The following is a 24,507-nucleotide window of genomic DNA, read 5'->3' on the forward strand; positions in this document are numbered from 1 at the left end:
ACAAAAGTCGATTGGAACCTTACCCCTGTATTGGTGGATATCAATTGATGGTCACTAAACTAACTATAATTATGACAAAGGCAAACGCACCTATCGAACAATAGTTTAGTTATGGTGAGTAGGGAATATCGTATCCACAAGAACTAAAAGTACTAGTAATTACTATTTTTCTATTATTTAGTCGATAAATTGGGATGATTGTTTTAATCTAAATTTACTGATCTAAATTAACTAAGAATGCGACAGAGAGTGAATTAGGAAAATATTTGAAGATAACCAAAGAGAAAGACAATACCCAGGAAAGAATCTACATAGACTTCACTTATTATTCTGAATCTGAATTAAATAATTTATTTACTTGTGTCTTGATCCGTAGAAATCCCTAAATTATGTTAATATCTCTTTCGAAAGTAAGAACAACTGACTCTATAGGTTCATTAATCTAAATCTTTTTCTAATTAAAACCTCTATTGTCGCATTAACTCGATTTATGAATTCCTCTATTAGATTTGACTCTAATTCGGTAGATTTATGTCGTCCTATTTCTAGGATTGCATGCAACTCCGCTCAATTATGCTAGATCTACTCTTAAATAGAGACTTTTGCTCCACTAAAATAAACACATTAAACATGAATTAATATCCCAAAAATATTAAAACACGAAATAAGTATACATAATTGAGAACAAGAATCAAGTATTTATCATGTAATTCAGAAAAAAAAAAGATTCATCACAGGTTTCATCTTCCCTAGTTATCTAGGGAATTTAATTCATATTCTAAAAAGAAAACATCTCGAAGTCAGAAAAACTACAAGACATAAAGAAATTCAAATAAACTTCAAAAGAAGTTAAAAGGAGATCTTTAATCTTAAAGGAGATCCGCTTCTGAGTTGGTTCCGATGGTGTTCTTCGAGTAATTTCTTCAATCTTCTCCGTGTGCCCCCTTAGGTATTCTTTTAAGTATTATTTATAGACTTTAGAACAGAAAGCTTAAAAATTGGGTTTTTCTGCGTGTTTGGGGAACAAGTTGCGAAATCAACCCAGGCTAGCACATGGGTGTGTGGCCAGCCCATGTGGCACACATGGGCGTGTGGCCAGCCTGTGTGGAAATGCTCAAGTAGTGTGGATGCTGAAAACAACTCTTTTTGCTCAATTTTGGCTTTTTTTTGCTCTGTTTGCTCCTCTATGCTCACCTAAGTATAGAAACATGAATTTAAAGGATTAGGAGCATCAAATTCACTAACTTACATAATAAATCATCCAAAAATGCGTAAAGAATGAGATGAAAAATATGTTACTTTTATGGCTTATCATCAATGTACTACTAAAGCATCAAGTCGGAGTTGTTTACTGGGCTCTTCTCAGAAAAATTCACAGAGTTCATTTCATAAAGATATAATTTTAGCTAAGTCATAAATTTAGAGTTGTTATGCCTCCACTGCTTGGATCTACTCCTCACGAAAGCTCCACCTATTACTCGGACATATCTTTCGGGAACATTCCTCGACCTAACAGTCATATTAATTTATGTGAGCTCTATTCATTAATCGTCACTACTCATCTTCACTATCGTGTTTCATCTAAAGTGATTGAAAGCACGTCCAAACGCCACCTTACCTAAACCTATGGTGACAAACCATTTGGCCCCTTATTCCTAACTTGCTAATAGAGACGTGACATGTGGCATCTCGAGATTGTAGCTAAGGGTTTAAAATCTCTCAAATTTGACTAGAAAAAGGGACTCTGTCTCTCTCTCCGCTCCTTTCATTCCTCCTTCAACACCATTTCGTTTGAACACCTCCTATGGTGGTTGTCCGCCTTGTACCCAACGAGGTGAACCGTCTAATTCCACTGTTATTTCCGTCTTATCAAATCCAAGCATTAACAATTGGTATAGTAAATGTGGACTCACTTCTATCGTGATATTTCTCTAATACCAAACTCAAAACCAAATCTAAAATGTTATCCAAATCAACACGAAAACTACTACTATCATCCTTATAACTATTATGCTAAACGATATTCATGTCAACAAAGATATTATAAAGCCTACCCAAACTATTAAATTAGACAATTTGAATTAAAAGTTGATTTGAAATTAAATGCTTTTATTGTATTTGTCATTAAACGGAGCTTTCTATATTAGCATGTAACTTGTTAGATGGAGCTTTCTAGCACGCAGGGGCTTGAACTTGACCCCCACTTGGCTAAAGGGTATAGTACCCTTTCATTCCCTTTGAAAATTAATTCTTAAATATTATTTTTAAAATTAGTCCACAAGTTTATCCCACTCGAAAAAATTTAATTGTTCAAAAAAATAAAAGTATAGGGACTATTTTTAACAAATGGTAAACATAGAAAAATTACGTTAAAAGAAATGGAGAAGGGAGGAAAATAGAGGGAGAAGCAAAAGAGAATGAAAAAAAAAGATAAAATAATGTAAAAGAAAAATTAAATTGCTCAAAATAAAAAAAATATAGGGATCGATTATAGAAATTTAACTAAAATTTTTGTTTGTAATGATGATTTAATGTGCCACATTAACTTACCATTACATCGTTGATGATAGTCAACGGCTCAGTGACTAAAATGTTACAGTGCGATAACTTAAGTGACTAAAATATAATCTAAAGTAAACAAAAATGACTATTTTAGTAGTTTACCCATAATATTACTTATTTTAAAACTAAAATACCCTCATATTTTAATTAGGAATTGATGCTCAATTAACTCGTGACACCAACTCAAAAAAAATTAAATAATAATATAAATTTAATTAATAATTATCAAAATTAACTCAATATAAAACAGTTAAAAATCAGGAAATATCCGAATTTAGATAAAAAATATGAATAAAAAAATGCAAGATAATTTAAAAAATAATCCCACACATGTGGATAGGATGTTTTAAAGTCCCAAAACTTGAATATTTCCGAACACTGCCAAGCTTCAATTGGCTATGTATTCTATTATTGTTTGTAAAAAGTAGGAAACATGGGTGCCAATGTACTATTCTTTGTCAAAAGCAGAAAACGTGGGTGGATTTTGCCTGATTTTTCCACAAATGTAAGGGATTGAGCAATCTTACAATTATATCTAGTTAAATTTTACTATTAATTTCTATATGAAATTAATTTTGTATTTGATTTTGATAACTTTTTAATTTTAAAATTTCAGTCATCATTAAACGATAATTATCACTTTTATTAAATTGAGTTATGTTATTTTAAAATCTCATGCAAAAAATATATTTTATTATTATTATTTTAAATATTACTCACTAAAATTTCAGTTAATGGATTAATAACTGTCATTTACGTCAAGAATGTAATTTCAAATTTTAAAAAGTATAAGGACTTAAAATGATCTAATTGGAGAATATTGACTAAATCTATAATTGTACACATAATACAAGACTAATAGTTGAATTAAACCAAACGGATTTAAGTACTATTACTGAGGTTAGGACTAGCATTTCAAAATTAAAAAAATTAACTAGAATTCACCAATTCAAAAAGTACAATGATCAAAATTGATCAAATTAAAGGGTATGGATTAAATCTAGAACTTTTAAAAAGTATAGGGACTAATAACAAAATTTAACCTTAATTAAAGAAATTATTGTTACTATAGTGTGGCGGAATATATTTTTTTTGGGTAGACTGCACAATTGGTCACCCAAGTTCCACAATCTTTCATTTTGGGCACCAAAAATAAAAAAATTTGCAACTTAGGCACTACTGTTACATACTTTTAACATTTTAGTCACTGTCATTTATATCCTTTTATCATTTTAGCAACTCGCCTTTAATTTCCAATTAAATATATTCATTTTAGTCACCCAAATTTAGAAAGTTTTCATTTTGGTCACCCATTTTATCTTTTTAATTTCTTTTAATTTTTTAGTTTTTAAGGATCAATTTTAAATTTTTTCAGTAAAGGAGAAAAACTGAAAATTTAGAGGAAAATTCAGGTTAGAAATTCCTTTATTTTTTCATTTTAGAATTAATTTCAGTTTTTTTCTCAATAAAAAGGAAGGGAAAAGCCTAAGATTTTATAGGGAATTACCTAGGTTTTCATAGAAAAAATACCTTAGTTTTTACTAGAAAAACTAATTTATCTTTTTAGAATTAATTTTAGTTTTCCTCAATAAAAGGGAAACACCTAGAGTTTTATAGGAAATTACTTGAGTTCTTATTAAAGTTGGGTGACTAAAAATGAGTATATTTAATGGAAAATTAATGGTGGGTGACTAAAATGATATAAAAAATGATAAAAGTATATAATGACAGTACCTAAATTGAAAACTTTTAAACTTTGGTGCCCCAAAATGAATACTTATAAAAGTTGAGTGACCAACTAAGTATATTTAATGACAAATTAACGGTGGGTGACTAAAATGATAAAAAAGTATGTAACGATAGTGACTAAAATGATAAAAATATATGACGACAGTACTTAAATCGTAAACTTTTAAATTTAGTGCCTAAAATGAATACCTATAAAAGTTGAGTGACCAATTGTGCGGTTTATCATTTTCTTTATTTTTGCATATCTATTTTATTGTCTTTGGGATTTGTAATTGTTTTTCTTTAATAATATTCGTCTTGATCAAGGTTTAAACTGGTGTTTTCTTCCTTAATAGTATAATATATCTTACCACTACATCTAATACTTATTAGTGATGGAATGAAAAAATAGATATGAAAATTATATATATTTTTAAATCAATCTATCATATATAAACTTTATGATAAGATAAACATAAAATTATTTATTTTAAATAATTTATTGTATACTAACAAAATTTACTTGTACCACATCATTTGGAATTTTAAACTTAAAGCTTAGAAAACAAACACACACACACAAAAAACAGAACACTTGTTTGAATGCAATTGGATGAAGAAGTTGACAATGTACGAGCTGCTATGACATGCACATTCCTTGTCCAATAAATCAAACTCCTTCATCTCTGCTACTCACCTTCCATTTCATATCTTAATTCTAAAGAGGGAATCTGGCGATGGATTATCTCCATTCACTCACAGCAACTTCAACTGTTGCAATCATTGCTTTTCCACTACTTTTTCTTTTCTCTTTTCTATGGATCTCAGGAAGAAACACAAACTCGAGGAAAACAGCACCAGAAGCTGGAGGAGCATGGCCTATTATTGGTCATCTACGCCTCTTAGGAGGGTCACAACCACCTCACATGAGCTTGGCTAACATGGCTGACAAATATGGAAGAATCTTCAGTATCAAGTTGGGTGTGCATAGAGCTTTGGTGGTGAGCAATTGGGAGATTGCTAAAGAATGTCTCACCATAAATGATAAGGCATTCGCCTCTCGTCCAAAGCTTGCATGCTCGGAAATTATGGCTTACAACAGTGCCATGATTGGCTTTGCGCCATATGGACCTTATTGGCGTCAAGTGCGTAAGATTGTCACCATTGAGCTCCTCTCAAATCACCGACTTGAATTGCTTAAACCTGTGAGGGAATCCGAGGTGAAGACATCTCTGCAACAGTTGTACCAGCTGTGGAACAAGAAGAGAAGCGCTAACTCCGATAAAGTATTGGTGGAGATGAAGGGATGGTTCAAAGAAGTTACTCTGAACGTGATTATGAGGATGATTGTAGGGAAGCGAATTCCAAATTCCAGTGAAGGAGGTGAAAACTTGAAATGGAGGAAATCGATGGATGACTTATTTGTACTAAGTGGAAAGTTCTTAATATCAGATGCTTTGCCGTTTCTGAGATTCCTGGACATAGGTGGAGACATCAAGTTCATGAAGAAGACAGCGAAAGAATTGGACCAAGTTGTGGAGGGATGGCTTCGAGAGCACAAGCAGAAGAGAGCTGAAAATAAGGCAAATAGTGAGGAAGATTTCATGGGATTGATGCTGTCTATTCTCAGTGATGCGGAGGAACTCCATGCTGATACAATCACTAAAGCCAACAGTCTCGTACGTGCATATCTCTTAACCAAACTGATTGCCATTAATAACATACAGAAGTTGGAAATGCTATTAATTCATTGTTTGATCTTTTATGGTATTTGATCTAACAGGCTATCATCATAGCGGCGGCGGATACAACGTCAGTTACTCTGACATGGGCTTTGTCTCTGTTACTCAATAATCGTGACACATTAAGTAGGTTCCAACAAGAACTAGATGTTAAGGTTGATAAGGGTAGGTTGATAGTGACGGAATCAGACACCAAAAACTTAGTGTACTTTCAATCTATTATTAAGGAAACGCTACGCTTATACCCTGCTGGTCCACTATCCATAATCCATGAAGCCATTGAAGACTGCACAGTTAATGGGTATCATGTTTCAGCTGGCACTTGGCTTATTATGAATCTTCATAAGATTCATCGTGATCCACTTATATGGGCAAATCCCTCTAAATTTCAACCTGAAAGATTTATGACCACACATAAAGATGTTGATGTGAGGGGACAAAATTTTGAATTGATTCCATTTGGAAGTGGTAGAAGAATGTGTCCCGGACTTTCATTTGCGCTTCAAAATTTGTCACTTATATTAGCTAATGTGTTACATTGGTTTGAATTTGAGACCTCGTTAGATGAAGCCGTTGATATGCGTGAAGCACCTGGCCTGACGAGTTCTAAGGCAACTCCATTAGAAGTTTATGTAACTCCTCGCCTTCATGCTTTTGTTTACAATTCCTTTAACTAATTGGTATTTTAATTTTATTATAAAAATGAATAGATTTCAATAAATTTCTAAGATATCATATGTCATGTATTTATACTATAGGCAACGTTTAATATTTTAACTTTATTTTAAAAATAAGCAAAATTCATAAATTTCTAAGGTGTCATAATTGTCATTTAATTATGTTATAGTTTTACGAGAATTAATCTTTTCAGAGTTAATGGTTGCTCCTAATAATATTGTTTGAAAGATTCAAGTTTAGATTCTCTTTTTAAGAGTGCAATGTGCTTTACTATACCTAATACCAAGTTTTTTTAAACTAGGGCCCTTAATGTTGAGTTTAGTAGATTCTTGATTGCTTTACTCCCAAATATTTATAGACCACAGAGTAAGATTTTTTGAGCCTAATATTATGGAGCGAATTAAGTTCAAAACAATGTAGCCCAATTTAAAGGGAATAAGAGCTCTACTTTAATAGAAATTAAATCCGTGTCCTGTTCATTCAATTACTTGATGGATGTATTATATTAAATGTTGATCATTATAAATTATTTATCCCTCTACCTATTAGGGTTATACACGCAAAAGAACAAATAAAAGTTATAGCCTTCATCACTTAAGATTTGTACTGTAATTGAGGGACAAGATCAAGAGGGAGAAATCAATTTATCAAGTATTCATCTTCTTCAAACCCAATAACTAACTGAAATTCCAGATCAAGTAATTCATAGACTTGTGAAAACCATATTATTCTAAAGATCCTAAAATAATTGTTTATGCAACATTAGGGATTTGGTTGCATAATAAGATTTCCCTTTTCAATTTTGGTCAATTAGTTTGTGCAATGATCTAAATTATTGTGAATCATATTAGACTATTTTTGAATCGTCGGATTTTTCAATCTAGTGTATACTGAGTAGAAGCAGTATATGTATAATAAGAACTTTGAATGAATAGACAAAAACATGGAATGAGAAGTAGATTGCATCGAGTATTATCCGCATTAATTGTACTTTTTTTGAGAAGGCAAGAGATGACTTAGGAGTAATTTAATTTCTTTAGATTATTATTTAGGTTGATTAATAAATTAAATAATTGAGTTAAGAGTGAAAATTTAAATTATGTAGTAATTTTAATTTAATTTTATTCAAATAATTAAATAAGCTTGCACATAAATTTTAATACGGTAAAGTCGTCTTGATGTTAATGAAATCAAAATTGAGTTGTGTAAATTATTTTGTTAGAAATAATTAATTAAATTAATTTTTAATTAATAATGTTGAGAGTGGGGCAATTGATAGAGAAGGGATTCAAGGTGATGGTTGAAGAGGGAATGTATCTTATCATTGACTCTAGTGGAAATGAATTGTTTAGGATCAAGATGCAGAAGAAGTTCTTCTCATTGAATCCACTCGAGGAGGAGTAAGTAGCACCCAAGTGTCAAGGAGTAATAACATCAAATCAAATGGACCTTCTTGCTGAGCAAGTTAAGACAATTTTGAAATTGATGATGCAATGTAATGAAAAGAGTTTTGAGCTTGAGATAAAATCGACAGATAATTGTATCCTACAAGAACAACTGCAAAACAAGTGTTCTGAGAATAAGGAATTGCATGCAAAGGTAACTCACTTGGAGCAACAGTTGACATCTCTCTCTGATGATAAACTATCATCTTCTACACATGAAATATTATCTGAAGTAGCTTCATATGTGAAAGAATTAACATCTGTAGATATTGTTGAGTTTAAGAATTTAGTTGTGAGGTGATCAGACTTTCGGTGCAAAATGAAAAATTGAAGAAGGAATTATGGACTACGATAAGATTTATTAATCAAACTATAAATGGTGTTAATCGCAAGTATAATGACAACACTAGACCTTGGAGGAAAGGGGCGACACTCTGGCTACTCTCATGTTTTTTCTGGAGCAACTGATGATGATTTTCAATTGTGGAATTTTTATTTAGATGATCTAAAGATGGAATTACAGGAAGCTAAAAGTTAAAGAAATTGATTTATTACAAATCAGAGGATTGGATGACATATATATTTACTAAATCTTTCTATGTTAGTCTATTTGAATTTCTTTGCAATCAACTTGATGTTTGCAGCATTTGAGGCAAGAGGAGAATGTTTGTGTCTCAAAGGCTGCAAAGTCTGTTATTATTAAGATGACTAAGTCTTAGGGAGATTGTTAGCAAGCTAGTAGGAGTAGGAACCTAAAATTTGCTAAAGTTGGTTACTTGAATCATGTATATAAGGATTATTTTGATTAATGAATTAAATCATCCCTTTCATTCTTATTTTCTATGCTTCTATTAGTTCTTCGCTAAACCAACAGATCAAATTGATTGAATTAGGAGACGTTCAACCATTCGTCCGTTTTTTTGAACATTTTATGTGACACTTTGAGATTATACCATGACGTCCCCGAAAATATTGAAGAAAACAACACAAGAAGTTGGTGGAGCATGGCCTATTATTGGCCATCTCTACCTCTTAGGAGGGTCGCAACCACCTCATATAAGTTTGGGTAACCTGGCAGACAAATATGGAGGAATCTTCACCATCAAGTTGGGTGTGCATAGAGCTTTAGTGGTAAGCCATTGGGAGATAGCTAAAGAATGTCTCACCATAAACGATAAAGCGTTTGCCACTCATCCAAAGCTTTCAAGCTCGAAAATTTTAGGTTACAACTGTGCCATAATAGTCTTTGCACTGTATGGACCTTATATGCATCAAGTGCGCAAATTTGCCACTATTGAGCTCCTCTCAAATCACCGACTCGAAATGCTTAAACCAGTGCGGGAATCCGAGGTGAAAACATCACTGCAATAATTATACCAATTGTGGAATAAGAAGAAAAGTAGCAACTGTAGCAAAGTAATAGTGGAGATGAAGAGATGGTTCAGAGATGTTACTCTTAACGTCATTCTAAGGATTGTTGTAGGGAAGCGAATACTAAATTCATACGAAGGAGATGAAATCGTGAAATGGAAGAAGTCGTTGCACAACTTGTTTAAACTAACTGAAGAGCTTGTGGTATCGGATGCCTTGCCGTATCTAAGATGTTTGGACGTTTAGTGGCAACAAAAAGATTATGCAGAAGGTAGCCAAAGAATTGGACTAAGTTGTGGAGGAATGGCTATAAGAGCACAAAGAAAAGAGAGCTGAAAATGAGGCTAACAGTGAGGAAGATTTCATGGGAGTGATGCTATCTATTCTTCGTGATGCAAAAGAGCATGATGTCGATACCATCAACAAAACCGTCAGTCTCGTACGTACATTTCCTAATCAAATCCTTTATTTGTTTGATATTTATATCCATCATTCACCTGAATTCCAATTTCAATCTCATATTAACAGTTTTACGGTAAATGATTTAATAGTAATTTATCTTAGTGGCGGAAGATATCATATCAATTACAATAATATGGGCTTTATATTTATTACTTAATAACTGGGAAGCATTGAACATGGTCAAATACTAAAAGCTTAGTGTACCTTCATCGTTCATTAAAGAAACACTACACCTCTACCTTATTGCTCCACTCGTTGTAATCCATGAAGCCATTGAAGATTGCTCAGTTCGTGGATACAATATTCCAATTAGCACTTGGCTTATTCTCAATCTTCAAAAGATATAACGTTATTCACAAATATGAGAAGATCCTTTAAAATTTCAACCTATAAAATTTGTGACTATCCATAAAGACATTGATGTAAAGGGACCTGACTTTGAACTTATTCTATTTAACAATGGTAGAAAAATATTATGCTCTGGAGTTCTGTTTGCGGTTAAGATTCTAAAACTTACATTAGCTAATATATTACATTGATTTGAGATCGAGACTTTATCAAACGAACTAATTGATATATGTGAAGATCCAGGATTAACCAACCTTAGTACAACTCCATTGGAAGTTCAAATATCTCTATGTCTTCCTACTTTTGTTTACCAATCCAACTATTGTTTGTTGGATTTTAGACCTATATTTAATGAATAATGACATGATTAATATTTGGAAAATCTGAAATCTAATGTCGAAACCATTTTTTATAAATGGGAAAAAAAAGGGGGATTGACTTTTAAAACAAATTAGTGTGGGGTCGCCGTCAATCCTTTTGTTTAGGTGTGATTGGATCACCTAATAAAACATTTGATTCCATTTAAATCATTTTTGGCCTACGTAAATTTGAGAAAACGGGTTCGGGAGCTGGTTACGTATGAGGAAGGATTAGCACCCTCACTACGCCCAAAATTGGTACCAAATTGATTAAGTACTGTCCTTATGTCTAAGATTTAAAATATTTTGAAATATAATTCCTTTTAAAACATTCGAATGGCTCAAGTTGGTCGTCAAAATTCTCTTGTTTCAAAAGAATACAACATCACATCCAGCACGATAGGACACGATCCTTTATACCTTCGAAACCACGATCAATTCTTGACTTCTAAAAGCTCATACGTTGAAAATTACCAAAGGATGCCCAATTATTTAGTCCAACGAAAAGTCAAAACCCAGTACGGTAGGGCACGATTGCTCAAATTTCTAAACATTGAACATTGCCCTGTTTTAGAATTTAGAAACTACAAATGAGATTTCAAAGGAATATTTGATTATTTTGGACAAATGGAAAATCGAAACCCAGCACGGTAGGGCACGATTCCTCGAATTTCTAAACATCAAACATTGCCTTTGTTTTGGGAGATTTTCAAACAAACATTTGTAAAACCGGCTCAAAACGCATTTTACTTAGTTCGCATGTGGTACAAAAACAATGAAACCAACAAAACTGGCCCAAATGTGCTGGAGAAGAAAGCATAGTATCAAGCACAAAATAAATATATGAACATAACATTACATTGTTGAATGACAAAGATAATAATTCGGACATGCAATTTGAAATATACAATGATGATAACTTCCCAACATGTTCAAACAATATTAACAATCAAAACCGAATACATACATATATACATTTTTAATATTTGCATGGCAAATTCATAAAATATAAAACAAATTTTGAATGATAATAAATAAATTTAAAATAAATGAAGAAAAGAAAATTTGAAACCAATCCATTTATATAATTTTAACCTAAATTATATGTGCAAAAAGTCTAACAAAGGGCCATGCGAGAAAATTTAAAATAAAGTATATAGTAAAAATAAGTGTAATAACATATGGACAAGTTATAAAATGAATATTACGTAAGAAGAAATTTAAAATAACTGAGATACAAAATAGTTTAAAACAGCATGTATTAACTTATTGACAACATACATGAGATGAAAACTTAATAGAGTTAATATATAAAAATAATAATAGATGAAAGTGTTAAAAAACAAAATATATATATAGTAAAATAAAACTTTTAAAAGCGGTAAATTATATATAAATAAATTTAAAAGAAAACATACATACATGAATAGGTTTAAAAGAAAGTACATAAAATAATATAAAATCATCAATATATACAAAAAACATAATGTACAATAATTCAACACTGAAGATGTAGGAAATATTTATATATATAAGTGTAAAAGAAAATATATATATATATGAATAAATAATATACATAAAAGACAAATAGTTTAATATAAATAATATATACAAAAATAATAATTTAATATTTGAAGCAAAGAATATTTATAAAAGAGAATTTCAAAATAAATAGATTATATAATAAAGCAAAAGGAAATGAAACTAAAACAGTGAAATCAACAAAATAATTCAAAATAATATACTAAGATAATATGTCAAAAAGAATGATGAATAATTCATAAAAATACAAAAATATAAACTAAGGAACTTAATTGGAATAAAAACGAAATCAGAAGGATAATTTACAAATAAATTAAATTGTTAAGACAGAATTTAGGATCGGAGTAAAATGCGCTCAAATGATTAAGGATTAAAACTGCAAATGTCCTAAATCCAAAATACTGCGTTCAGGCGAGGACCGCATTGAGTTGACGCGCAAAATCCAGGGGTAGTTTTTAAACAAAAATAGAATAAAATAAAATTCAAATAGGGCCAAATTAAAAGTCGGTGCAACAAGGAGGGATTATCTGCACAAATATCCCCTCACCGCAAAAACACGCTGATTCTGACGGTACTCGGGTCAAGTCATCGGTTTTGGCCTCTAAACGGTCCCATTTTCAAGCATTTTGGGACTGGATGAAACGGTGTCGTTTCTTGGTTACCATAAAACCCCAAAATTTTTCTAAACCTCATTTGAAACCCTAAATAAAAAATAAAAATAAAAGTTATTCCATTCTTCTTTCTGCTGGCCGACTCAAGGGCCTCATTGGTGTCCTATGCGCCTCTTCCCGTCGTGGCTCATGGCTTGGGAACAACGAAAACAAGAGGAGCCCTCCCTTGGTCCAATATCTACGCCAGAGAAAGGGTCTCCGATGATCGAAACCGTGGGTAAGTTCCTTTGCTACTCTCCTTTATTTGTTTTTTGAAAAAGAACTTAAAAGCATAATAGAGAAATCAACATAATATGAATCGTAAATCACCTTCAATCTTTGAGTGAATTCTTTGTTTTCTTTTGTATTTAAAAAAAATCAGCCCCCTTACAACTGTTTTGTTTTTTGGCTTTTATAGCCGAGAGAAAAAAAAAGAATACAAATATATTTGTTTTCTTTGCTGTGCTGCTGTTGTCTTCTTGTGTTTGTGCAGGTACGACGTTTGCTGGAACGTACGGAGGTTGACGTGGAGGTGGTGCGTGGCTGTGGCGCAAGGAGGCCGTACAGCGCTGTGGGCTGGGGGCTGTGGTGCTAGAGTGGAAACCCTAGGGTTTCTGTTTGGCTAGTTATTCGAGTAACAGGCCCTTGGAGCCTGTTTCTGTTGTGTTGGGCCATCGGGCTGGGTTTGTAGCATTTTGGGTCCGTTTTGGATTATAAGTATTTGGGTTTTGGGTCACTATAATGGTTTTGGGTCTGTAATGGGTTATGAAATTTGGACTTGGACTTAATTATTTATGAGTTTAATTTATTATTGTTTTATATTTTGGTTTTGGTGTGGCCCCGAGCAAATTGACCCGTTTACACCTAATATTATAAAATATCTTCGATATCTATTGACGTGGACTCAACTAATAAACTAATAAACAAAAATCCAACCAAAATTGATTTACACACCAAATCAAAAATCAATTGGAATACTTCCAAAATGACATCGTCACAGATTTTGATTAAATTAATGAAACCTATAACTCACAAGATCCATGTGGTGGGTTTTCTTTAATTGGACCAAATGATCTGTTTTAGTGGAAAATTAATGGAATCAATAAAATAAAGGCTTGTATGACATTTTTGTATTGTCCGAAGCTTATTTTATCATTATGCAGATAGTTAATAATAAGATTTAATTGCATTCCATTAAAAATAATTATATTCCATTCACACCACATCTATTTCTTTTCACTATTATTTTTTTTGGTGATTAAAATAAAGGTTAACTCCTTGATAATAGTAGTTATTATGTCCCCTATCATATTTGTATAGGTTTAAATTCGCCCCGCCCACTAAATAAAAATTCCCCCTAAAAAATAATAAACAGTCCATTTACAAAAAAATTTAACCCAAACACAAGCCCAACATCACAAGGCCCGATTGGCCCAAAATATTTGAAATTTTCAGGAAATCCTGGGGTTCCTATCCATTCCAGCGCCGCAGCCTCGGTTGCCCCCCATCCCACGTGCCTCCGTCAACGTACCCTCCGCCTGATGGCTGCTTCCTTACACCAAAACAACATGTTTTCGCCCTTGTTGACCGTCTAAGCCTGCAAAAATAGAAACAAAAAGAAAGCAAAAAGCAGAAACGAAGCAAAGCAGTAGCAAGGAATAGACTAAAGCATTTTTGTATTCGGCTATATAGCCACAAACACGAAATATTGTAAAAACACAGGATTTAAGCAATCAAAAAAACGAAAAGGTTGAACTTCATCCTCTCGTCTTTTTATTTTTGTTTCTTTATTTTTTTTATATCCATTATTTTTTTTGTTCTTTTTTTTCTTAAATCAGTTTTGAAACAAAAAAAAAAACAAAGAGGAAAAAAGGAGGACTCACCCGAACCTTGAAATCGCGATGTCAGAGCCCTTGCTCCGTCGTTGGAATCGATTTCCAAAGGGAAAACGTGGGTCTCTTCCCTCATGCTTTTGGGGTTAAGAGAACATGGCCTTTGAGCGCTTTAAAAATAGAGGTTAAAAACCCCTTTTCGTGCGACTCCGATGGCCATCTACGGGGTGGTTCGGCGACGGTGCCGACGGGTTAATAAACCTTAGCAGAGCAAAGAAATGGGGGGGAAGAGGCCTGCTTTCTCTGTTTTATTAAGAAACAAGGGAAGAAAATGAAAAAAAATAAAAAAAACTTAGTTTAAATAACAAGGCAAAACGGTGCCGTTTTGCACCATGAGTCCCAGCGCCCAAAACGGCGCCGTTTAGAGCCTCTGCTCGCGCGACCCGACCTATACCTAGGGGGGATTCGCGTGTTTCCCATAATTGGGATATTTATGCGCGAGGTCACTCTGCTTTGTGGCACGCTACAATTTGGTCTTTTCCTTTTTTTACTTTCTTAGATTTGGCCACAAAATTTGCTGCACTTTTCAAATCAGTCTTGGTGCGCTGGAACACGGACACGTGTCCAGGAATTAGTTTTTTTTTCCCGTCTGGTCCTTAAACTTTGGGCACATGTTCCTTTTTACCCCCGTGTTCTTATTTTGTCGTAATTTTCGCTTTAAATTTAACATTTGTTCCAATTTAATCCCTAATTAGCTTGATTTTAATCCTTTTTTATCCTGTTTTTATTGTTTTCCCTTTTATTTATTCATGATTATACGCATTATTTATTCTAAACGGTTTTATATTTAGTTTGTTATAGTTTTATATATCACTAAATTATTCTATTGTTTATTTTAAATCGTTTATTTGGTAGTTGTTTTAAGTTTTTACATATTATATATATTTATTTAAACTATTATTCATTTTAAATTTTACATATATTATTTATTTCAAACTATTGTACCTTACTTATTTTAAAATTATTTATATATCCTCCTATTATAAATTTTTATACATATTATTTATTTTGGATTATTTATATACATATGTTTCCTATTTAAACGGTTTTTATATAATATTATTTATTTTAAATTTCGTTTTACATATTATTATTTTGAGCCTCTTAATATTTATTTTAAATTTCTTTATATATTATTTAAAACTTGTCTTTATGTATGTTTATTTAAAATTGTCTTATACAACTTATTTTGAACTATTTTATTTGTTTTAAATTGTTTTATTATTATTTATTTTAGGTTCTTTTCCATATATTATTTATTATATATATCATTTAATTTATTTTTTATATATATCATCTATTTTAAATTGTTTTGTATATGGTTGATTTTAAATTTCCTTTTTCACATTATTTATTTTAATCTCATTTATTATCATTTTAAAGTTGTTTTACATTTTATTCATTTTATTTACTTTATACCTTTTAAATTGTTATTTAATTCATTTTTCTTCAATTGTTGATGTTAGCATTTTAAATGATGTATGTTGTGTGATTATCATTGTGTATTTTAATTTGTTGATTTCGTATTTTTTGTATTATTGTCATTCACTTGTGTAATATTGAATTCATGTATTATTATTCTATGCCCATTATTACATTTTTACTTCATGTCATATCATTGTGAATTAACCCAATGTATTTATCCAACTTGGATCACTTGATTTTATTCCAAACAAAATAAATGTACGTTGATAAATATCATACTCGCTATATTTCAAAAAGAAAATTCTCCAAATAAGGCAATATTTGGCGTTTTAGGAAATTCGAGGAATCGTACCCTAATTTACGGGGTTTCAATTTTCTCGTTGGTTCTAAATTGCCAAATATCCTTTTGAGTTTTAAAATACATGGATTTCCAATTAAAATTAAAGACAAACTCACGCTCGGGAGTTCATGGTGTCGTGTCCTAACTTACGAGATGTGATACTCCGATATCTCGAGACGAGGAAATCTTTAACAATCGTTTTGAGCTAATTTTAGCATTTTTCAATATCGACATTAATAAAAAGATCGTATTTTAAATTCATTCTCGATTTTCAACTTTCGACATCAAGACACTAACTAATCAATTTGGTACCCATTTTGGGCGTGACGAGGGTGCTAATCCTTCCTCGCACGTAACCGACTCCCGAGCCTGTTCTTTCAAGTTTCGTTGACCAAAAATGTTGTTTTAGTAAACTAAAATATTTTGTTAAAACAAAGGTGATCCGATCACACCTAATAAAGATCGGTGGCGACTCCCATTTTAATTTTCACTTTCAAACAAAGTCGATTCCCGTTTTAAAAAAAATGGTTTCGACAGCTTGGCGACTCCACTGAGGAACTTTGAGAGTCGAGCCATAAATTGATTGATTTTTGTCCTTTGTCGAAAATTGAAAACTCATTTTAAACTTATGATCCCTTCATTGCATTTCATTCGTCTTTTACAGTTTCCATTATTTTTCCTATTTTCTTTATTGCTTCGAGTTTTTCTTATGCATATGTCCTCGCACATTGCATTACATGACCACTGTGGTTACACCTTTTAAGTGGGAGTGAGAAGTTATGCCTTCGTGAGGTTTTCACCTCCGCATAGGCTAGTGGATTGCTTTCGGGATACATCCGTACCTATGATTTCGTGAGATTTTCATCTCCGTATGGTCATAGGGAAATGTATTCTCCTGAGCCGAACTTGATCCTTATGAGCCTATAATGGGTGAGGATCGAGGAATCTGCTGGTTCAGGTACCTTTACTTTAGAACCAAACCACATGTAATAAGCCCTAAGAGCCTACCTTAAGTAGATACACACCAAACCCTAGTGTTTACCCGATTAGGTGCTTGATTATTTCCTGTTTACCTTGAGTTCTATTCTTTGTTTTAATACTGACTTGTTGTGTTTTGCTTTTATTGCATGGAATCTCATCATAAAAATGTGTTGATTCACTTTCGGTTACTAGATAGAAAAGCGTAGCATGGAGAAAAGATTTCTTGATAATGTGGAGGATAATATGGTCGTCCGAGTGTGGTCCGAGAGAACACAACAAGAGAAAGAAGATAGTTTAACTGGGGGATATGAATCGGAGTTGTGGGATTTCACTCGCATCAGTGTGACTCAGAACGACCTGCAAGAATTAAGGGATATATGGAATAGTTGGAATAACGAGGTCATGCAACTCTTTTACTGTAATTACGGTGACCTACCCTATCTGCTCGATGTAAAGGTGGAAAAATACTTGTTTCGAGCCCTTGCGCAGTTTTGGAATCTCCCTTACAATTGCTTTACCTTCGGAGGAGTCGATTTAGTGCCTACTGTAGAAGAATACATGGCGTTACTTAATTGTCCTAAGATTCAGGCTGACAGGGCCTATTCAAGACCTGTTAATGTCTTGACTTTTTTGAAGAAATTGATGAAGACCACGGGGATGAGTGAACAATGGGTTACAACTCGAATCAAGCAGAAAGGGGATAGTAAATGTATTCATTAGAGGAATTTGAGGGACTTAATCTTAGCACATCCAGATATGAAAAAAAGGGTTGACGTTTTCGCTTTAAGCCTCTACGGTTTGATCATCTTTCCTAAGGCATTAGGACATGTAGAGGAAGCCGTCTCGGATTTATTCAATCACATTGATAAAGGAACCACACCCGTCCAAGCAATCCTGGCAGAAACTTTCAGATCTTTGAATGCATGTCGGAGAGCGGGCGAAGGAAGATTTATTGGCTGTACACAACTTCTATTGGCTTGGTTCCATAGCCATTTTTTGAAGGTAGAAATGGTCTCTTATTGGGTTTTCTCCAAGGACTATTCCCCATTAAGAGAGTTAGTGGCTACATCAAGGCTGGACGACATCTCAGAAGGCAAATGAATAACCATTATCCAAAATTTACGAGTCGAAGATATTGAATGGAGGGCTCCATGGTTGATCCCCGACGAGATCTTATATCAGTGCGGTGATTTTGACTGGGTCCCTCTGGCTGAAATATGGGGAGCCGTTGGATACGTTTCATTACTAGTGTTACGGTAATACCGATCAAGACAATTTATACCGGTGACACAAGGGTTGGCACAATGTGAGTTCTCCTATAAAGACAATAATTATAAGAAGAAGGTTCGTGAGATATCAGATGCTTGGAACCAAACACGAAGAATGAAATGATTAATGGCAAGTTCAATGACGACCCCTGGGTATGACCGGTAGTGGGGTAAAAGAGTCAACGACAACATCCCAATGCCAAGTTAGGAAAATGCTCGACCGATAGAATAGCATTTACAAGTAGTCCCATCCGAGTTAGAAATCATCAAGCAAGACTTTGAGAAAAGGAGCTCGAAATTTGGAAAGAAGATAGAGCAATTAGAGGAGGAAAAGATGCGGCTAGGATTAGATGTCAACATTCACAAGCTAGACGCTGAGAAGCTAAGGAAAGGGAAGAGTAAAGCTGAAGAGAACTTGGATAGTCTGAAGACCGATTATAAGAAGCTGTGTATGTCAATAAGAACTACGAGTTTAGGTAAAACATCGGATCAGTGGCGTCAAGAAATTGAAGAAGAAAAGGCTAGAGCTGATCACTAAGGAAAGAAGTTTCAAGATGTTCGGATACGGGAAGATGTTTTGGAAAAGAGTTTGTCGAAAGCTAGAGCGAAAAAGAGAAATTACAAGCTCAGATAGCCGAATTGGAAAAATCGCTACATCTGCATCGTAGCCTTAACTCCGTAATTGAGTTGAAAACCAGCTTAAGCAAAATCGAGAAATTGAAAGAAAGAATAGAGGAACTCGAAATGGCACTACAAGATAACAGAAGTCGAGTGGAATTCCTTGAGGCAAACAATGAACATTGCAAAGAAGAACTTCACCACTTTCAAGATCAAATCAGAAATAGAGATTATGTCATGGGCGAAGTTGTGGCTCAAGTTCGAAAGGTAGCCGATCATTTGCAAACCTTGGCAGTTCAAGCCGATGTATTAAGCCTAAAATACGAGTTAGAATCAGATCGAGGCCGAAACTTAGCTTTGCTTCTTAGGAAGGTTAAGGCTTTGGGCATTAGGGCAAAGTCGTATATGTAATCATCTGTTCTATGTAAAGAAATTTTTCTTCTAATAAAGTTCTTCTAATAAAATTGAATTAGAATCAACGTATCTTTTTGCATTCATTTATTTGCATTACATTTCATCTTATGCATTAAATTTCATGAAAAGACCCTAATTAATTAAAAATGTTTCAGTAATTTGGAAACCGACGAGAATTTCCCAAATACACATCCCTACGATACAAGAAGAAAAACTAAAACAATGGATAAAAAACTAGAGTAATTGGAGCAAATATAGAAAGAGATGCAGGAGCAGATGTAAGCACAAGTGCAAGAATAGTTAGCAAAAATCCAGCAGGAAATGAGGGACCAGATGCTGGAATCCCAAAGAAATATGATAGAAGAGCTAACTCGACTACTGACTAGTATGCCGGACAAAAGAAAGGGCCTTATGGCCGATATGGGAAATAACAATGTAGATTCCCTCTACCCCCTTGGTTTTATCCCGGTAAACGCTCAAACACAGCATGAGACACACACGCAAAGGCCATCCATTACTGAAGATCCCCTTTACGCCCTGGTTTCACCCCGATGAATGCTCAAACGTAACCCAAGCTACACATACAAAGACCGTCCGTTACGATCAGGCCTCAGCAATTTCAGGCTGATACCTCGATGCCAATCAATTATCAAACGGGCAAAGGCTATAATCCTGGGGATAACCCTATTAATCCTACAATCCCTGATCTGGATAATATGGCAGAAGAAAAAAGAGTGAGAACGGGGCTCTCGAAAGAATTGGAAGACCGATGCAAGTGGTTGGAGGAAAAGTTCAGAATGATGAAAAGTGCTGACTATCATTGTGGGATGGACGCTAAAGATTTGAGCTTGGTCCCAAACCTAGTCCTCCCTCCTAAGTTGAAAATCCCAGACTTTGAAAAATACAATGGAACTAGCTGTCTAGAGGCTCACATCACCATGTTTTGTCGAAGAATGACAGGGTATGTTCATAATGATTAATTATTAATCCATTACTTCTAAGACAGTTTAGTCGGGTCTGCGGCCAAATGGTACAACCAACTAAGTCGCGTGCAAATCCATTCATAGAAAGACTTGGCACAAGCTTTCATGAAGTAATACGGCCACGTAACAGACATAGAACCCGATCGAATCATGTTACAAAACATGGAAAAGAAACAAAATGAGAGCTTCAGGCAGTACGCCCAAAGATAGAGAGAGGTGGCGACTCAAGTCTAACCACCTCTACTGGAGAAAAAAACGACTATGCTCTTTGTCAACACTCTGAAAGCTCCATTTATCAACTACATGTTGGGAGGCACTACTAAAAGCTTCTCAGACATAGTAATGTCAGGAGAGATGATAGAGAACGCGATAAGATGCGGGAAGATCGAAATAGGGGAAAATGCCAAGAAATCAGCTCCGAGAAGGAAAGAAAATGAAGTGAATAACGCCAGCGTATACAATAAGAGTTATTCCAAGCCAGTCACTATGAGCCAACCGAAGACAGTGGCTACCAACCATCAGGGCTCTGCAAGACAAGATTCAAACCCGAGGCCTAACACGAAAAGAATCCAGTTTACGCCTATCCCAATGACATACAGGGAGTTGTATAAGAGTTTATTCGATGCCCATGTAGTGTCACCTTACTACTTAAAACCCCTGCAACCTCCATTCCCTAATTAGTATGACGCAAACGCTCAATGCGAATACCATGCAGGAATCTCAGGACATACGATTGAGAACTGCATTGCCTTCAAAAAGGTAGTCGAAAGGCTTATAGGCATGGGCGTTGTGAAGTTCGATAAGCCCACAGGACCTAATGTGGTAGGAAATCCGCTACCTAGTCATTCAGACAAAGGGGTAAATGCGATAATTGAAAATAGAATGAGGAGAACCAAGATGGATGTATCAGAGGTAAAAACCCTGTTGAAATGGGTTTTGAAGAGGATGGTGGAAGGAGGTTTAATCACACAAGATTCAAGAGAAAGGCCCAAAGAAGCAAGAAGATACTGTGAATTTCATGCCGATGAAGGCCATGACATCCAAGAGTGCAATAAGTTCAGGTCTATAGTGCAAAATTTGATGGACAATAAGGAGATGGAATTTTACGAAAAAATCGAGGAATCAGAAGAAGGAGAGGTTTACGCCTCAGAGGAAGGAACAACAGAAGGGATCCAAAGAGTTAATCATCCTGTGGTGATAATTTCACGATCAAATAATAATGAAGCAAGAGTACAAATGGCACCGAGAGTCATAATTCAGAAGCCGGTATCCTTCCCTTACAAGGATAGTAAAAAGGTTCTCTGGAATTACGACTGCAACGTGACAATCCCAGGTGGGGAGAACCCAGCTAGCGCTTCAAGGGAGAACCAAGATGTAGGTTTCTATGTCAATCTATTAAGACACTTTAACTACGGAGTACAACTTTTAGCTCCAACTCAAGAAAGCTAACTCTTAAGACTGGAACTCCAAGGTTAAGACAGGCGAGTAAGGTAACTAAGAACTCTATGCTTAGGAACACTCCGGGCGCGGAAGCTCCTATATGAAGCTAGAACTTACTCTGTATACCAACTCTACACTATAGGTGTAACGCCCCATTTTTCGGGAATTCTGTGAATGTTGGCATAGGTTTAATTATGTTAGTGGGCCTCTAGAAGGCCCAAGCTTAAGATAGAACCCGGCAATTTTAGTTAATTTTTGTTCCATAAGAAAAAGGGGGTGAAATTATGAAATAGGACCTATATGAAAATGTTTGAAAATGCTATAGGCTAAATTGAAGTGGCCAAATAAATAGGAGTGCAAAATAGGAAGATTTGCATGACAAACCTCCCATTTTACATGAAGTGGCCAGCCATCATGTTGTTGTAGACAATATGAGCATTGATATCCATAATTCATGGTACAAATTGATAATGGGATAGGTAAATGTTCCATGATAATGGATTAATCACTTTTCCTAAAAATAACACGAAAACAAGCAAAGCTTCTGCAATGAAAATATTTTCCAAAATTAATCACTTTTCCTAAAAAGGACTTAATCAAATCGGTTTCCTAGAAATATACATGACGTTAAGGTATGGCAATGGCGGTTTGCATGTCTAGGATTGGATCCGAAGGGAGTTTGGTACTTAAGCAGTCCGATGGACTCACCTCCTCTTTTCCGGTTTCCTACCTGGTGCACAGCTTCCATTCACTTTAACCCTTAATGAATTAATCTTTTGAACATCAAGTATGATTTTCTGGACTTAGAATGGAAATTTTTTTTTTACGTTTTTGATGTGGCATGTCGGATCCAGCCATAACGTCTGAGCCGGGTTTGGGGTGCTACATTTAGTGGTATCAGAGCCTAGATTGTAACAACTCGGCTGTGGAATGGGTTTACAAAAAAACAACAATTTTCAAAAATAATTTTTTTTTTACAAAAAACGCGATTTTCAAAATTTAGATCTTTAGAATGTGGCATTCCGAATCTCCGGCCCAAGCCTGTAAGTATTACTCTGAACTTTTCTGAATATTTTTCTGAATTATCTGTCTGTACTGAAACCCTATTAGGATACTCTAGATAGGATGATACTGAAACCATAGAAAAATCTAATAAGAGACCGAAACTGTAGCTAGACTTCGATTCTGCGAAAACAAACTCTGAACTACTGTCTGATTCATAAAAACATCTATAATAAACACTGGAATATTAATTGATGCATAAAAATTCGTAATCAAGATAATACAATATGAGTACAAGAGGCCGTGGATGGAGCCGAGGAAGTGCTCGAGCGAGATCTTCGTCTTCGAGACATATGCCGGCGGTGGATGCACCGGTACCACCGGCAATAGAGGTAGAGTCTCATGACCGCGGTAGCGAGGATGATGCCCTGTCACAGGCAATACTTCGTGTTCTGGAAAGGGTTGCCGGGGCAAGTACGGGCAATAGAGTTCGGGGATCTATTTCTGAATGACTTCGGGCTAACAGAGCGGAGATCTTTAAGGGCGTACCTGGTATAGCCCTGAATGTGGCGGAATATTGGTTGGAGGCCTCAGAACAGATTATGGACAACTTAGACTGCTCTGAGGAGATTGTGAGTGGGGTATCTGTACTAAGTCCTTTCGGTCCTTTCGGTTAGGGTAGACAAAGCGTATAGGGATGTACCCTTAGAAACTCAAGGTAGGATTTTCCACGGAGATCGATGGAGTTACTGTTCGGAGAGTTTGATCTCATTTTGGGAATGGGTGGCTTGTTAAGCATAAGGTGACCACGGATTGTCTGCTAAACAAATGGTGTTAAGGACCATAAAGGATGAGGAGGTTATGGTGATAGGTGAGCGAAGGGATTATTTTTCCAATGTGGTGTCGGCAATAAGAGCTGAGAAGTGGATTCAGAAAGGTTGTGAGGCCTATTTGGCATTTGTAAGTCAGTCGGAAGAGGAGGGACTGACAGTGGATAAGGTTAGGACCGTAAAGGAGTTCGAAGATGTTTTTCTGGAGGAGCTTCCAAGATTGCCTCCGAACCGAGAAGTTGAGTTTGGAATAAATTTGTTGCCTAGAATGGCGCCTGTGTCCATCGCACCGTATAGGATGGCACCGAAGGAGTTAGTGGAGTTAAAGGCTCAAATTCAAGAGTTATTGGATAGGGGCTTCATTAGGCCAAGCGTGTCTCCATGGGGAGCACCGGTGCTATTCGTGAAAAAGAAGGATGGTACGATG

At 34.7% G+C, this 24,507-nt stretch overlaps 1 protein-coding gene across 1 annotated transcript; it reads left to right on the top strand.

Moving 5' to 3' along the window:
• The first annotated feature begins 4,835 nt into the window (after positions 1 to 4,835).
• Positions 4,836 to 6,753, top strand: LOC108481809 (cytochrome P450 CYP82D47-like). The gene is made up of 2 exons (XM_017784887.2): positions 4,836 to 5,969; positions 6,074 to 6,753. The coding sequence occupies exons 1-2, from the start codon at positions 5,028 to 5,030 to the stop codon at positions 6,707 to 6,709; spliced, it is 1,578 nt and encodes a 525-aa protein (XP_017640376.1). The 5' UTR covers positions 4,836 to 5,027; the 3' UTR covers positions 6,710 to 6,753.
• The last annotated feature ends 17,754 nt before the right edge of the window (positions 6,754 to 24,507 follow it).

The sequence above is a fragment of the Gossypium arboreum genome, chromosome 6 (genome assembly GCF_025698485.1).
Source record: "Gossypium arboreum isolate Shixiya-1 chromosome 6, ASM2569848v2, whole genome shotgun sequence".
Classification (NCBI taxonomy): domain Eukaryota; kingdom Viridiplantae; phylum Streptophyta; class Magnoliopsida; order Malvales; family Malvaceae; genus Gossypium; species Gossypium arboreum.

Excerpts from the sequence above, each read along its gene's own strand:
- LOC108481809 (XM_017784887.2), top strand. The coding sequence starts at position 5,028 with ATGGATTATCTCCATTCACTCACAGCAACTTCAACTGTTGCAATCATT. Across the intron at positions 5,970-6,073 it reads TCACTAAAGCCAACAGTCTC|GCTATCATCATAGCGGCGGC; the intron begins GTACGTGCATAT and ends TTGATCTAACAG.